The sequence below is a fragment of the Mesitornis unicolor genome, unplaced genomic scaffold, assembly GCF_000695765.1.
Source record: "Mesitornis unicolor isolate BGI_N332 unplaced genomic scaffold, ASM69576v1 scaffold25721, whole genome shotgun sequence".
Classification (NCBI taxonomy): domain Eukaryota; kingdom Metazoa; phylum Chordata; class Aves; order Mesitornithiformes; family Mesitornithidae; genus Mesitornis; species Mesitornis unicolor.
In genome coordinates, this window is record NW_010166133.1 from 1 (window position 1) to 17,478 (window position 17,478).

General features: G+C 36.7%; 1 protein-coding gene across 1 annotated transcript; it reads left to right on the forward strand.

Annotated features, from left to right (window-relative positions):
- Window positions 1-420: 420 nt before the first annotated feature.
- Window positions 421-17,269, forward strand: PREPL (prolyl endopeptidase-like; the record flags this gene model as incomplete). Its single annotated transcript, XM_010194864.1, is given in 14 exon segments — window positions 421-481; window positions 483-654; window positions 3,331-3,525; window positions 4,043-4,109; window positions 4,796-4,999; window positions 7,096-7,219; window positions 9,459-9,675; window positions 10,259-10,444; window positions 11,899-12,102; window positions 12,843-13,018; window positions 15,079-15,295; window positions 15,479-15,628; window positions 16,008-16,134; window positions 17,187-17,269. Coding segments are annotated over 14 exon segments (2,151 nt in total), but the record flags the coding sequence as incomplete, so codon positions are not given.
- Between the last annotated feature and the right edge of the window lie 209 nt (window positions 17,270-17,478).

A 17,478-nucleotide genomic window follows, 5' to 3' on the forward strand; every position in this document is an offset into this window, starting at 1 on the left:
GGGCTGGTGGGGAGCGGGGCCGGGACGGCTTTTCTGGCCCTTGCCCGGACGGGGCGGCGGACGGTGGTGCCTTTCCCCCGCAGAGCTGCAAACCGGACGGTTTTTCTGCGAGCAGGGGTTCGCCTCTTGCTGTCTAGTTACTCGCTTGAGATAAAGTGATTTTACTGTATATATTGTTATATACTTGTAAAGAGTGAGAAAACTTCCCAAAACCTGCCTGGTTTTTGGTTCTTCAACATCTAAGCGTGCACTATTGCACCTTCCTTTCTCTTCATAAATAGTCTCACTAGACCTAGACTTTCGTTTACTTAGTGAATCAGTTTCATTGCTTTCAAAGACAGGAAGTTTTACCTTCAGTTTGTTATCCATATTTCACATACACAGTGTAAATGACAAGTTTGGGATTTTCAGAAATTTCAGGTTGACTATCAAGAAATGAGGGTTAGGACGTCATGTGCTGGACTGCAAAATCTTCTCCAAGGACTGAGCTTCAGTGTCAAACACTACTCTAAGCATAACCATCTTCAAACAGTATGTCTTTATAGTAAAATAAAACCAAAAAAATGCCACATCCTGGGCTGTTCAGGAAGTACGTGCACACAGAGGACTCTGGCACCTGGAAGCATCCTGACATGGAGATTATTTTCGTGCAAGGTATGCTGTTTAACTAGAGACTTAATGTCAACAACCACCTTGGCACATCTGTTAAAGAAGCCAGCCATATCTTGCAGATGTCTAGGAAACACATTTTTGCTAAAGAGTTTGAAGATGGGGGGATGAATACTAGATTTTCAGTTATGTTCGAAGACATATACTATTGTTCAACTTTCCTATACTGTTTTGATGTAAAGCTGCATTTTGGTCGATTTTCCTACTTTAGCAACTTTAAAAAAAAAAGTATCATCCAGAAAGATTCAGGTAAAGTGTCAGAAAACAACTGCAGGGAGAGATCAGCTAGTGTAGAGACAAAGTGTCCAAACTTAGGACACCAGCCTTAATCACTGCAAGCTGGTTCAAAAAAACTTGACCTTTTCTGTGCTGGTCTGCAGCATGTCATGGTTTGCAGCAGATTAATATTAAAATATTCTATTAAGTTCTCATAATTGTATTCACATGTGGTAAACTGTACTTTAAAAGGTACTTGGGTGTATTTCTGCAAGTAAATATTGTGTAAATGGGTGGCAATGTATGATGCACAGAGTCAGAAAATGGTCAGAAATAATTTCAGGTGTCCGCTTCCTCCCTTTCTGATACAGGTAAAGGTATTATAAAAGCTTATTGAAGTATGATAGCCTATAAGCCAATTTAGATGCATAAATACTGTTTAAAATTATTAGTGTTTTCATTTATTTTAACGTAAAATTGTTTCAAGTTGACAGTGTTTCCTCAAAGGTGACTCAAAGATCATCCTGTTGTAACCCTCTTATTTCTACCCAAAATATAAACAGTTCCTAAGTTTGTGTCTGAAATGTAAACAAATGTTTCAAGGAGAACAGATGAAGTCTTTTTGGATGAGTCTTTTTGGTTCTGTTTATTCATTGGCAGTTCACTAACAGTTGCAGATGCAGGTCTGCTACCCTGGTTCCAGGGTACAAACAGGTGGTTTTCACCTGAGAGGAAGCTGTGCCTGTTTGCTTTGGAACAAATGTTTGCAACCTGATTGTCACTGAGATCCTCTGCTATCCTCAAAAATCTTTCTAGATGCTCTTCTAGATGACTGTATCTTCCCCAGTCAAGGAAGTGTATAGTAACTCTAATACATACCTACACTGTGGCCACCAGCTCTGTGTAGTATTCCCAAATAAATACAGTGGGAACTGTTGAAAGCAAAAGGAGAGGAATCATCGAAAGATTCATAAAGAGTGGAACTTGCCCAAATAAGTTGTGGATGCTAAAATTTTACATCATTATAAGGGTAGATGATACATGTACATGAAAGAAGCTTTAAATATCCAGAATCTACATTCAGCTCAGAAAATTCCTGAGCTAAAATTGTTGAAGACTGGGGGAATATTGGGTAATATCATCTGTGCCTATCCCATTCTTATACTTCTCTAAGTATCCATTTGTTACCTCTGTGTGGTTTTTGGTTGCTTGCTTCTGTTTTGGGGAATGGTGTTTTCTTACAGCAATCTTCTGGTGGCTGGGGAGCGAGCAGTACAGCTGACACATCCTGCAATTTTGTTACCTTGACCAGTTACACAGTTGCTCTATAGCTTATCTGAGGGCTTCCACAGTTTCTTTGATTCATGCTTCTGATTTGATATGCTAGGCTAGCAGGACCGTTGGTCTGAACCAGTGGTGGACACTCATATGCTCTCATGAATGATGTGGTTTGTGTTCATTGGGAGTTTGGTAGCTGGAGAAGGTAGTCCTTCCTCCTTTCAAAAACCTACTCGCAATATGCACATTTTAGGTTTCGTGCATTTGTGAAGAGAAACCAGGAACATCAGTTCCTGATGCAAAGTGAGGATGAGGTAAAAAGTATATGCTGCCTTTTAAGTTTAGATGCATTCATGTAATACACTGAATGTGATAAAATGCTGCTTTGTGTGATCTGTGCAGTGTTATGTACTGTAATGTATGTTGTTACACTTATTATTCGATCAAAAGGGATTACACAGCAAGCAAAACTAAGTAGCATTTTGCTAGCAATTTTAACACATTTTTAACATTTTTACAAGAGAAGACAGCTTTGTTGGCAATGAGGTAGCAGTAGCCTGCTTATGTAGTGTGGAAAACTAGATCCTTGAGCTTCCTCCTGATAAAATTAGTGCAGAACTCATCAGTTCACTGCTTCACTTAGTTCTGTGCCTCATGAACATTTATACTAACATTTTTAAGGAGGTAGAGCTAGAGCCTGAACAAGCTGCTGAGACCCCTAGGTACAGGGACAAAAGTATGCGCTGCTTTGTTGTCTAGGAAAGGAAATGAGAAATTACACTCTTAAGACAGGAATATTATGAGAAAACACCTCTGAAGAAGGAAATAGAATTCCATAAAAACTAACTAAAAACTAATTCTGGAGCAAGTACAAACATATTTACATATAATCAATTAAGAGCATACATTAATAGTACACTAAATTTTGAAGAGAAGGCCTCAATAAATACGTGAAGTAAAGCACATTTGACATTGCATCCCTAAAAGATCAGGAAGAACTGCAAATAAAAACTTCTTCCAACTGTTGTTTTTCTTTTTAATGGCATGTACTGTTGTAATAATGCAGAGTTAGAATTGGGCCTGTCTATCAGAAAATATCATTATTCCCTCAATACTGTAGTACACTGTGCTGGCTTGTAGCCATTGTCGTCTTTCCTTACTTAGCAGGAAGAAACAAAACTCCCTTCCAAAAGGACACAAAATACATCCATAACAACATCAGAGCTTTTGTACAAGAATCTTCTGAAATCAGAGAAGGAAAACTGGAACGACATTTCAACAAGATACAAAGCTATGACAAAAAGAATTAAGGAAAGATTAGAAGAATTGCACAAGTATTCATTCAATTCAGAAAGCCCAAGGGTAAGTGGCAAAAAATACAAACATTTCTCATCATTGAGTACAAATAAAAGGCAATGAAGTAATTCCTGCTATAAAATGCTGTTTTACCGATTATTTTATGGTGATCGGTTTGAGGCTTGAGTGTCTTAATAATTGTGGATAGTAACAGCATATGTTTAGAACAACTTATACCTGTTATGGTAGTATATTTCCCTTAATTTCTGCGTAAGCAAAAGCAAGTAAAGATACAATAGTTATCTGACTTTTTGATAAATAATACATGATGTTGTAAGTTTCAAGAGCAACTGCAGGTGATCCAAGCCTTTTGGTAAATTTAGAGCAGGTATAGGTAGCTTAAGTACCCGACTTTGAAAGAACCTTTCTGATGTGTGCAGTTCCTTGTTTAGTATCAAATGTGTGAGCCATATTCTGTCATTTGTGTATGTGTTGTACAGAACAATGATTGAATATAGGCATTCTAAGGAAACAGTCTAGCTATATGTTGGACTTGAAATATCCTTTTTTTTTTATTGAGCAGATCAGGTTTGGAGAGAATGTGTACTTTGAAGAGAATGGCTGCATATTTCTTTCAAAAGCAGATGATGGTAAGGGATTTCTCCTAATGTGGTACGATTGTTAAAAATGTTGTGCATGTATCACTTGGTGTATTTTTTTTTTACATTAAGGCTTAATTGCTCATTGCTTAAAATAACTAAAAATAATTCTATAAAATTCTTTACTGATTTATTAATACTATAATCCTGAATCTGAAAAAGTGAGGTGAAGAGAGTTAGAGAATAGTGGATATTAATACGAAGGCAGGTTTCTGGAGAGAGACAGAGAGAGAGAGAAGTCACTTCTTTTCACAACCCTAATTTAACATTTTGAAAAAGAAAAAACACTCATTCATGTTTTTTTTTATTTCAAAGGAGGTAGAAAAAAAATTACTGATTGTATTTAGTAAAAACAACTGTGCTTTAGGTATCTGAAATTTAAAATCTAATACATTTACTAGAAAACAAGATACATACTTTAAAAATAATTTTAATACTAATTGCAAGACATGGGGTTTTTTTCCTGAAACTGTAATTTTTTTGTTTATTTGTACAGAGTGCATTCGCAAATCTCTTATAAGACAGATATTTGGTGTTAATAAATTCCTGTAGTATGCTCGTGAATATTGCAGGCAGACTTGTTAAATACAGGTCGTTCCTGTATTTAACAACCATCATTCATTTTGACAGTGCCTTAATGACAAGATTTTTTTGCTCTCTCTTTTTTTATGTAGTAGATGAAGAAAATGTTGACATTTTATTCAGTACTGAAGATCTTGGCTTTTCTAATGCCTTTATTCAACGGATGAGAATTTCGCCAGATCAGAGATACATGGCTATCGGCTTAAAAAGTGAAAATTCTGAAGAGGCAACCTGCGTTATTATGAAACTTGGTAATTTTCCTGTTGTGGAAGAAGTAATTCCAAACATATTTAGTTTTGGTAAGTTGTCTATAAATATCCTGTAGATCACACTAGCTTTCAACACAGCATTTTTGCTAGACTACAAATAATATTAAAATATTTAATTAAAAAAAGGAAGTAACATTTTAGGTTTAATCCTTACAGCTGTTGAATTATTTCTTATTTAAGATATCTTCCACACTGCACAATTACAAGTTATCTGGTGTGGATGAAAGTGAATGCTTTCGTGATACAGGTTTTCCTTCACTGTAAATGGAAGCATTTATACATGTTTGAACAGTCATGCATATCATTCATTTAATTCAATATGCTTCTTTAAAAATTTATTGACATAACTGTTTGCAGTAGAAAGATCTTTTTGAGAAATGTTCCAGTTATTAAACCCTTACAGCTACTACCAAAGTCACTGATGGCTGTAGGCACTCAGCTAAGTGTGCAAGTGCTACCTTCTGTGTTAAGTATTGGCTTGAATTTCAACTGGACTCTAGGATTTGGGTCACAATTCAGAGCCCAAAGCAGGCTCTGACTCGGGCCTTGAGTCAATTCTTTCAGAATAGATTAGAAAGTTTTACGTTGCTGTTAAAATAAGCAGAGGTAAACTGAAGTGAATGGGAAATATTTCTCTTTTTTATAGTATGTTAAAGAATATAGCAAAAAGAGTGCAATAGTATGTATACAAGTTCCACATCTTGTATTTTGGATTATACTGTTAGATATCATCAAGTATATATAGTACAGTAAGCAATTTTCCTGGGAAGGGCAAGAATTTAAAATTCTAGGTAAAACTTCCTATTTAAAAAATAAAAAGTAGCAAGAATTTTATGTTGCAAGTGTTTGCACAGTTGAAGTTTATAATGCCTGGTGAAAACCAGGCCTGAAAATTTGCCAGTGACATTTTTCACGATACTTGATTTGAACATTTATCTTGGTTTGTCTGGAAGAATCAGTACATTTAAGAAACCAACTCCCTGTTGCCTGCATAGGTGTGACAGATTATTACACATAACAAGAGTACAAAAAACTACTATCAGAATGGTAGAGATTACATCCATTTTGTAAACTTACTCAGGTAAGTGAGGTACAGAGGTATCATGAAGTACAGAGGTACCTCAATCATGACTAGGAGAATTAAGTCTTACGACCACTTGCAAAGTATATGCTTGTTTTGCATGATACACAATAGCAGGCAGACAAATTAAAGTTCTTGAAAATTTATTTCTGTTGTTTTTTAAATGCTAGACTACAGAAAACTTGGATTTCCCTTCTAAAGGCTTGTCTTCATAGTGAACCCTCAGCTACCTGTGCACTTTGAAGCCACACTGCTATTCAAACAGCAAATTGTTTTCATTATTTCAGTGTGGTACTTCTGTGGATTTTGTATTGAAAATTAGTATTTATACATAAGGCAGCATCCAGTAATTTTTAAAGCATATATATTAAACATTATTCTGGTGGCTGTAGGAGCAGCAGAGATAGCAGTAATTTGGCTGGATCAGTCAGATTACTAAACTTCAGAATAGCATGGTTCCTGTATTTATACATTTCTAATGTTGGTGAACACATACATAAGCATAGAAAACTGAAGAATTTTTATCTCAGCAGTACTCATGGGACACATGCATCATCTCTTTTTCTCTAAATTGTTTGCATGCAGTGATATGCAGTGGTGCAGAGCTCATATTCTCTTTATCTCGCTGACTCCAAGTAAACCTCTGTTCTTTGCTCAGTTTTAACCAGCCACACATTTTCTGTTTTCCTGTTACCTGCAGAATCCCCACTTCCCGGGCCCTGGAACACTGTAATTCTTCTCCTTCTCCTTCTCCTTCTCCTCCTTCTTCTTCTTATTATTACTACTACTACTACTGCTGCTGCTGCTGCTGCTGCTGCTATTACTATAGTACTACAAGATTGTTGTCCTGTGGTATTCAGAGAAAACATGGGAAAGTCTTTTTGTGGCTTACCCCAGCCTCTGGGATGCAGAAGTGGTGTCCTCAGTTCCATGTCAGCTGCAACCCACCTTTTTTGGCATTGAGTCCAGTGTTCCTGGAGCTTCATTTTCTCTCAGTAATATTATATACTGTTCCAAATTTGATATGCATTTGTCTTTTTTCCAGAATGGGCTACAAATGATGTTCTGTATTACACAAGTCAGAAGAACCTTAAGTGCCAGAATGTGTTTATGACCACTTTCACTAATCAGAAGCATACTAAGTTAGTTTATACAGAACAAGATGCAAGGTAATGCTTACCTAAAATGTAACAAATACTTTACATATTCTAGAGTATTTTATATGTAGAATATAACTGGTTTGGAAAACAAGGTCTTCTGTATCATATTCCAAATGGTAAAAGGCATTTTTAAGTTGTGTTGTGCTGTCAGTAGTGCCTTGTGCAGTCTGAGAACGCGCTCTGTTCTCCTCTTGATATGTGATCAACAGAGATTTTACTTTCCTCTCTTACCTCACGAGTTCAACTGAGTTTATAAATGTCAAGGTCAGTCTCAGGTCAGGGTGTCCTTTAATGAATGTGTGACAGTTTCATACAGGATAAATCAGACTGTGGATTTCATTTTGTTTTCTTTGCTATTGATGTCTGATGCATCTTTTAAAAAACATAAGTTCAGGCTAATCCTTGCTCTGGGTAATGGATGAGCAAAATCATTACAGCTTTCTCAGAGATAGAACTATTGTTGACTGAATACCCTCTCAATAACCTTTCTTTAAGCAGTGGTTTAGGAAGACAAGAAGGCTATTGCTAAATTGAGTGCAGAACTAGTTTTTCAGCCATGTAGCATGTGGTGGATTCATACAGCATTCCATAATTTTTGTGATTACTCCTAATTCAAATTACATATTCAATAAAGAAATTTCAATTATACTTTCATCTTTAAAAAAAACCAACTCACACACAGAAAAAAATCTACAACTCAGATAGAGTAAATAAGATCCTTTTGTTCCAGCTGCATTTGATGCATGCTTTTGGAAAATCAAGTTGCACTGACCTGACACTTCCCCACAGGGAAACTGTTGGCATAATTCTGAAGGTCATAGTCATTACAGTAAATCTACTAGAAACTTACTCTAAAGGTTCATATGCTGTTGCAGCTCGTAACTGAACTCACTTGTTCATCAGAGATGGCAAAACATTCTTTTGTATTGCCATTGAGCAGTTCTGTTCTGCATCTCACCAGCTCTTTCAAGGCCAATCAAATAATTTTTTTAGAAGCTGAAAATTTCTTGACTCCCTTAAGAAAAAAAGGCTACAAAGGATAAAAAAAATGCAATACCAAGCTCAGAGTCCCTGGGGAGAAGTGTAACCTGCATTTCAGCTTGACTCTTTTAGAGGTAAGGTCAGCAGAGCTGAACTCCTGGAATCTCTGCTGAATGTAGTGCTGCACTCTTGCCAAATTTGTGTGTATTAGCGAGGCAGGAGGCAGTTTCCTTGCAGACTTTAGATCCCCTGCTGTGTCTGCCTTCCTATAGATGTAAAGAGGGTGCAATTAGAAAAAACTAAGCTCCTTCACCTGCAAATAATTAAAGGCAGCAAAAAAATGCTATCTAAAGCATCCTCTCCTTCACCAAATACTTTGAAGTCTAGAGATCATTATTGCATTCATGTCTCCTATCTGTACACTTTAGATTATGGTACTTATCCCCACAATTTCTTCATAAAATCTTCTGGATCTTTGTATTGGACATAGTTTTGCTTTTGGAGACATCCAGTCTTAAAGATTGAAAGTGACAAAGAAATTGCTATGTCCCAAGATATGACATTCCAATTAATTAGGATGACTCATTAGAAATTTCAACCTGAACTTGTCTAATATTAACATCCAGCCACACCGGTTCTAATTCTGGTTTCTTCTTGATTTTAGAATTATTTAAAATAAAATAAAAATAAATAGATAGTTCCTGGTTTCCAGCTTTATCACTGCAACACTCCGCTTCTTGTCTCATAGAGCCCTCTGTACTTTTTTTAAAAATAGTCTTTTTCACCTTTCTTGCTTCAGACAAGTAAGACCTTTGTAGGTCAGTAGGCTCTTTATCAATTTAGCTTTATAATAGTGGCCACTTGTTACTGCTGCTCCCACATGATGTCCTTTATTAATTTTTATTATCCATTATTACTTTTTTCCAAACAGGATTACAAGCTCAAAAAAGAGTTCTGTGTTTTGCCTGAATTTTAAAGCCTGTATAAATCAATGAGCTTCCAGTCTATCTCAGTGACGCAAAAACCTTGATTCAGTTGGGCAGCAGCTGAACTGCTTCCCTTGCAGATTGTGGGCTTTTGAATTCCAGGATAAATGCAGCAGGAGTAGGTTTGGGAACCAAGTAGTCTGGAATTTCTCCAGCCTACTTACAGGAATTCTGGTTTTTTTACCTTGCTGATAGAAGCCCATGGTTCTGAAACAACTGATGTATTTTTTTAAATACTAATCAAGTGTAAGCTTTTTTTTTTTAATAATTATTCCTGACAGATTCTTTGTGGACATATATTGCACAAAAGATAGACGTTTTCTCACTATAAACAGCAACAGCAAGACAACCTCAGAAGTTTGGCTGGTTGACTGCAGGCATCCTTTTAAGTCACCCACTCTTGTACAAGCACGGACAAAAGGGGTCATTTACCACATTGAGCACAGAAATGATGAGTTATATATTCTTACTACGTATGGAGAACCTGCAGAATACAAGGTAATTTTAATTGATAATAAGATTCATAGGTTTAATTCAGATACCTGTTGCAGATCATATAGAGATAGTAAGGCTGGTTTTTAATTCTGTGCTTCACAGCTTACTGAAATAATTTGAGAATTACACAGAGAGCAGCATGCATTGAAAGACTGATAGCAGTACATGGAGCCTTGCCTGTAGCATGCTAATTTGAATCTAACTTATTTAGCAACATCTGGAAATGAGTATGCTTTAACAGTCATTTCCCCTGTCTTAAATTTTAAGTTGGTGACCTCAGTCTGTATAATCAAACCATCTACAGTTCTGCTGAACACACTGAAAGCACTTATTGCATTAAAATATTCTATAGACTAACCTGTGAGAATTGAACTTACTTTTCCAAATGTTACTGAATTGTTCTTTCATTTTGCCCAAGTAAAGGGAGTTTAAAAACCTCCAGTTTTATGCAGGCAAAACCTTTCAATACAAACCAATATTTTTTTTTGCAATAAAAACGTTGCACGAGGTCACCTATGTGTCTGTACCTCTCATTTGTAACTCTTACTACATCTTAGTAATGCAAGGTTGGGTTTTGTTTTTATAGTTGATGAAGGCACCAGTAGCTTCCAGTGGCATGGAGAACTGGCAGTTAGTTTATGCACTGAAAGAGAAAACCAAGCTAGTAGACTTGGAGATGTTCAGTGATCACTGTATTCTGTTCCTGAAGAATGCGGGCCATCTTTACTTAAATGCGATTTCTTTTGTTTCACATTCAGTTCAGTCAATAAAGGTACGTTTTAGCTTGACTTAAGCAGCATATATTTTTCCAGCATGATTTCTGTTATGTTTGTTGGGTTCTTTTTAGCATAACATTATAATGAAAGCAAAGATAAATTCCAAGAGTAGAAGCGTTTTGGAAACTACAATACTGCCAAATTTGTCATTACGAGTAATTGTATTACCTGTGGCTGTTCTTCAGGATTTCATGTGGTGGCTTATTGTAGCACTTAGAAAGTTAGAGAGCAGCTGTCCTATGAGTCAGTTCTTTCTTCAACTTATTACTGTCAAGCTCTTTACAATACAGCTGATTTGTAATGTAAATTAAGACTTGATTCCCTGAACACTCTTAGTTTTAGTGCACCTATTTTTGGTTACACTCATTGGTGTAAGCAAGGAAATAAGTATGGCCTTCCTACAGAAGAAAGATTAGAACATTCAGAAGACAAATATGGATGCTGTCCCATAATAAATGGGAAGAGTTGGTATTGCAGTACAATTTGTTCTGTAGTTGTTGCTAAATACTTGTGGATTAAAAACAGTGACTCAATTCAAAACCATGATTTCTGGAGACCATTCAGATGAAATATTTAATTGATTTGTTTGCCTGAAAAATACAATCTGAAGGAGTCACAAGTTTATTGTGACAAGCTACCAATGCTGCATTCTATAAAACTGCTACAGAAAAAAAGGTTTTCAACGAAGTATGGTCTCTGAAACCTTTCATCTTTGAAAATGGTTTTAGTTTATTTATTCAGAAAAGGTCTGCATTTACTCTGGAGAACTTGGACTTTTGCTGCCATTTCAGAAGTCTCTAGCAACCTAACCCAAGTAAGCAGTGGCCTGGCAGAGAGGGTTGACTATGTCCCTGCTGCTCTCAAAGAATGAATCTTGATTTCTTTTATTCTTAGCAGAGTTAAAAACCTTAAATATAATAGCAGTAAGTGTCTGAGGGTGAATGTGCCAGGAAAAGGTTTTGTTCTTCACAATGGCTGGCACTAAGAACAAAGTTAAGAGGCAGGGGTTCTCAGTGGCTTAGCATTACTGAGCTAACTCGCAGCAAAAGCATAACAACTGACATGGATTTGGCTGTATAACATGTTGAAGTAGGACTGCAAATCAGAGGGGAAATAGGATCTAAAAAAATAAAAACAATGCAGAATAATTTCAAAGAATGTTATAATTTTAAAAAAATCTGCACTAATGTCCATTTTAAACTTAATTTGGATTTATTTTTTTCTTTTATTTCATTGTTGAACTTTATCCAATGGCCCCAGGGGAAATGTTTGCCAAAGTCTTCCAATTTTTGACTGTTTCATTGCTGAATTTAAAAGAAATACAGATTGTGCTACACCTAAACTGAAAATAATTAGCTTGATATTCAAAATCTTTTCCTCTGAAGGACACATTAGGCAAAATTTACAGAAGCAGTGTAAGGGTCTCACTTGAAATGTTGTGTTTTCTCAGCTACCTATGTGGGCCTGCGAATTTGAATTGGAGTCTCATCCTGAACATACCACCAGCACTTGCTATTTTCAGCTCACCTCCCCAGTACACCCCTCTAATCGTTTTGCATATTCATTTAAAGAAAATAATCTCATTGAACAAGCTGTGCAAGAGGTACCAATTATTACGAATTGTCACACTACACGTTTACTAGCTAAAAGCAAGGTAAGACTTTTCAGTCCTTTCCCCATTCCCTTTATTCTTTCCTTCTTCCCCACACATTCAAAGAAAATGCATTTGGCAGAGATTAGAGATTTAAAAATGTAAAGAGCAGTTGGTGCTATAGTGACTAAACAGTGGGTGTTTTCTTCACTGCTATAGACAAGAACAAGAAAGAATCGTGATAAGACTTTTTTTTTTCCATTAACCTGGCTATGCTAGAGGAGATAACAGTACATGATGACTCAAGATCCTTAGTATACTATAACTTCAAATTGCTAGTTGATGTATGGCATCATACTTTCCATAAGTGAAAAAGATGCCAGCTGCTGAACACCCCACAACCAGCTGCACAGCGTAGATTAAGAAAGAAGAGTTTCAATAGCCTGAGTTTTAAAAAATCAGAGATGTTAATAAAGAGCTTGTGCTGCAGTAAGTGGTAAACTATTTTGTTAATAATAGATATTCTTGGTGTTAAAGGGGGAAGGAAGACTTGGGTGCTTTAGTACTTTAAAAACTCCTCAGGTGTTGCACTTAAATGAATTTTATACTCTGCATCCGTAAGCCTACACAGCAGAGGTTCAGTCTCTTGCTTTATTTTTCAAGAGTGCTTTGTACATTCTAAGTGAAAAAAATTACTATAATCAAAACAACACATTTTAAAATAAATAATTGAAGTTTTCATTGCCATGTGTCATTGAGATTTCTGAAATGTCCTTTATTGTAAAATACTCCTTCATTTCCAGGATGAAACTTTGGTGCCAATTACAGTTTTTCATAATACGAATTCTAAAGAGCTACACAGGAAACCACTTCTAGTTCATGTATATGGAGCTTATGGCATAGATTTGAACATGAGCTTTAAAGAAGAGAAGCTGATGTTAATTGAAGAGGGTTGGATATTAGCATATTGCCATGTTAGGTAAGGCAAATATAAAATGAAATTAAGATTTTAATCTGTGGGGTATACAGATACTTATTGATATGCAACTGAAAAGGTACAGAAATAATCTTTTCATGTAGCTGTGCCTAATTCTTCATGCTTTTTACTTCCGTCGCTTTTTAGATTTTTTCTTAAGTAGTTTTTAGCAAAAAAATAAATTTACCTCAGGAAAAAAAATTATACTCTCAAGACTACATACCTCATTTAGGTTTCTTAAATCAACAGGATAGTTGTATGTAGCTTTTAATCTTCTGAAGTCTCATTACTTCTTGTCTCATCTTAGCTCAAGAAAAATTTTGATAACATGTTCAAATTGCAATGATACGCTATCTCCCTCTCTTTCCGAGGGCATTGTGTACTAATGTTCAGCCTGCATCTTCTGAAAGCCATTTTTCTTCTACAGCAACAACTAAGCATTTGACCTGCATCTCTTGTTCTTTTATTGGCTAAATCCTCTGTCTCCAGTTTAGCTACAAATCTGCTAGTTTTATAAAACCACTATGCACAATAGGCTTTCACATTTTCATTGAGATAATAATTCAGTAGGCAAAGAAGATAACAAAAGAACCACTTTAGGGAGGAGAAGGAAGGGGTAGAATGAGCAATTGTTTGAAATACCAGTTCCAAAACAAATTCAGCATACAAATATATCCAGTCTGCTAATGCAGTGGCAAGCATTGTGCTGTTCTTCCTCCCACCCCTCTATCTTAAGGTGTAAGTGCAACATTCTGCACCTGGGTCATGGCAATCCCAAGCACAAATACAGGCTGGGTGGAGAATGGATTGAGAGCAGTGCTGAGGAGTAGGACTTGGGGTTGTTGGTTGATGAGAAACTCAACATAAGCCAGCAATGTGCGCTTGCAGCCCAGAAGGCGAACCACATCCTCATCTGCATCAAAAGAAGTGTGGCCAGCAGGGTGAGGGAGGTGATTCTCCCCCTCTGCTCTGCTCTCATGAAACCCCATCTGGAGTACTGGGTTCAGTTTTGGGGCCCCCAACATAAGAAGGACATGGACCTGTTGGAGTGAGTCCAGAAGAGAGCCATGAAGATTATCAGAGGGCTGGATCACCTCTTATATGGAGGACAGGCTGAGAGAGTTGGGACTGTTCAGCCTGGAGAAGAGGAAGCTCTGGGGAGACCTTATTGCAGCCTTCCAGTACCTGAAGGGTGTCTACAAGAAAGCTGAAGAGGGACTTTTTACAAGAGTATGTAGTGATAGGAGAAGGGATAATGGCTTTAAACTGGAAGAGGGAAGGTTTAGATAAGTAAGAAATTCTTCACTATGAGGGTGGTGAGACACTGGCACAGGTTGCCCAGGGAAGTTGTGGATGCCCCGTCCCTGGAAGTGTTCAAAGCCAGGTTGGCTTGGTCTAGTGGGAGGGGTCCCTGCCTATGGCAGGGGGATTGGACGGGATGATCTTTAAGGTTCCTTCCAACCCAAACCATTCTATGATTCTATGAAAAGGAATGTAAATACATTTTAAAATTCTGTATTACAAAATGTAACATTTCAAGTAGTATTTGAAATTCACAAACTAAAGAAAGTAAAGAAACTTTCTAACAGTCAGAAGATTTAAACTACACAGAAGACATCTAGAGCGCTTCAGCATTGAGCTGAGAAATACTCTTAATGTTTTTAATAAATGCTAGCATTAGTGGTAAGTATTGAAAAATGTTTTAATTATCTTTTTAATAGTTTCCTGCATAAAAAGATAATATTGGTGTCTGATTTTGTATTGCCTAAAATGACAATATAATTTCCTAAAGTGGTGCTTTTCCTGTGAGTTCCAGGACACAAGCACACAAGGGCGTCGAGTGCCCTTACAAATGCCTTCACCAGTCATCATGCATATTTTTTTTTTGTTTGCACACTGTGCATTTTAGGCATAAAGGACAAGAATAGAGACAAGAAGAGTTAATTGGGAAGGCAGACTGTGGTTTTTGCAATTCTGTGGCTGTTGCTGTCCTTGCATTATCTGAAGCTTTACCATCAAATGTTTTCTAAAGAATCTCCAACTTGAATTGCTCTGAATTTCAGGGGTGGAGGAGAGCTAGGCCTTAGCTGGCACAAAGATGGATGTCAGCATAATAAACTCAAAGGTCTCCATGACCTTAAGGCTTGCATCATGCTGCTGCACGAACTAGGATTTTCTCAGCCGAAATATACAGCACTAGCAGCTGCCAGTGCAGGAGGAGTTCTTGCAGGAGCCCTGTGCAACACTGATCCAGAACTTATCAAAGCCATGGTTTTACAGGTGAGGTGCTGCAGACCTTTTACAGATTGACATTAAACTGTATTTTCTGTTTCATTCTACCAGTTTCAGAATTGGTAACATTCCCTTTTCTCATTTGTTTGAGAAAAACTTGACCTAGGAATTTGAGGGCCTGTGTCCTATTTGCCAACTTTTTATAGTTTGTTTGTTTTAATAACTTCTAAGGCTCCTTTCGTGGATGTTCTAAATACAATGATGAAAACTCATCTCCCACTGACAACTGAAGAACAGGAAGAATGGGGAAATCCATTGGCAGATGAAAATTGTATGAAGTATATAAAAAGCTATTGTCCATACCAGAATATTAAGACACAGGTAAAATTATGGAATACTACAGTAATAAAATGTAGCAGCTTATAAGAAAGTGGATAACTGGAATTTTTAAAAGTCTGTTTTACCTTTTCAGTGCTTTAAACCCCCGTATTTTAGAATTGACTTAGCTATTACTTTGTGTTAAAATGAATCATCAATACAAATACAAACTACTTCAGTAACATTGTAGCTTAGCAATATTTAGAGTCATGGCTACTGAAATTAACCAAATACCTTCTCCTAAATAATCAAATAGATTTCAAAACCTGTTTTTGCTACAGATAAACCATAAAAAGTAGTACAGTAAGATAAATAGAACAGAATTTGTTACTTTGAGACAGATCAGTTGTCAATTTTAACTGGTTTGGTTTTGTAATCTCAGTGTTATCCTTCAGTTTTTATCACGGCATATGAAAATGATCAACGGATACCGCTAACAGGAGTTCTACGATATGTTCAGAAACTTAGGAAGGCTGCACTGGATCATGCCAATACAGCAAGTAAGAAAGGTAAGACTAAAAGCATTACAGATACATGGAGTTAATTAAACCAGAATATTAACAGCCATGTAATTAAATTTCATAGAGATTGACCCCTCCTTAAATGTACTAATTTGTACAATACCATCCAGTATCTAAAGCTCTGATAATAAGTATAATAGATAAACCTCAGCATCTCAGATGCACTCTCCAGAGCCTTAAGAGGCACCAGATATCTCTGTATTGTAGACCTGCGTGAAAACAGGTAAACCTGTATGAGTTATATATTAATCGTGAGAAACCACAACAGACCCAGGAAACTCTGAGATGAGAAAAAAAATCAAGACTGGGAGAATATGAGTTGGGTTCAACTCTTTTCCACGCCTCAACATATGGCAGCTGTTGGACAGAGTTAGGTGAACCCATGCTGTCTAGTCCAGCTATTGATACAGTCAGACTGCAGTTATCAACAACATATGGATAAATATCTTATTTTTGCTGTTCTACAAAAACCTGCTTTTCCCAGTTTGCTGAAACTGCAGGTGTTAGTCCAAGTTAGAATGACAACGATGCCAAGGCATAGATGCTTTTATACCTGAAACTTAACTCTGCCTTTATGACTGTTTCCAGCAAAAGGTACATTCAAGCCTTATTATTTTCTAGTACCACCTAATCTGGGGAGAGGCTTTTACCATCAGTACCAAAACAGACCTTGAATTAGCTTTTCTAAATTTCATTATGCCCCTTCTCTGCCAGCAGCGCAAGTGCAGTTGTTGGCAGAGGATAGCAGATGCTACAATTGCTGTTGCGGTTTTTGCTCAGAGAGAAAAAAGCACATCTTTCCAAAAAGACTCAGAGAGAACAAACACGCTAAATATAAAACAAAAATTCAAATATGTAGTTAATAGAAATATAAATAGTTCATCCAGCAAGCCACTACATGATTCTTATTTTTAATTAAGGAAAAACAGCAGTTCTGTCAGGACAGAAGGCAGAATTATGTATCCCTAAACAACTTCCATCCCCACTTACCTTTTCCTTGTTCGTTCAGTGTCAAGTGATCGCTAGCTTCGTTGTTGCAGGAAACTGGATCCCTAATATAATCTTAGACATCCAGGCAACTGGCAGTCATTGTGATTCATCTTGGGAGGATTCACTGAACGAGGTATGTTCCCTTTATTGCAGACATCCATAACAGGTTGGAGGGAGGTGTCCCCTCAGTTGATACTTCGACCTTAGTAGTTTGTGCAGTCATTGAATATATGGTTGAAGTATTAAAAAAAAGCCTGCTGGAATTAAAGATGTTCTTGCAACCTTTTTTTATATGTATTGCAAGAGCAACTGCTGGTTTTATATATATAAAATGATATATAT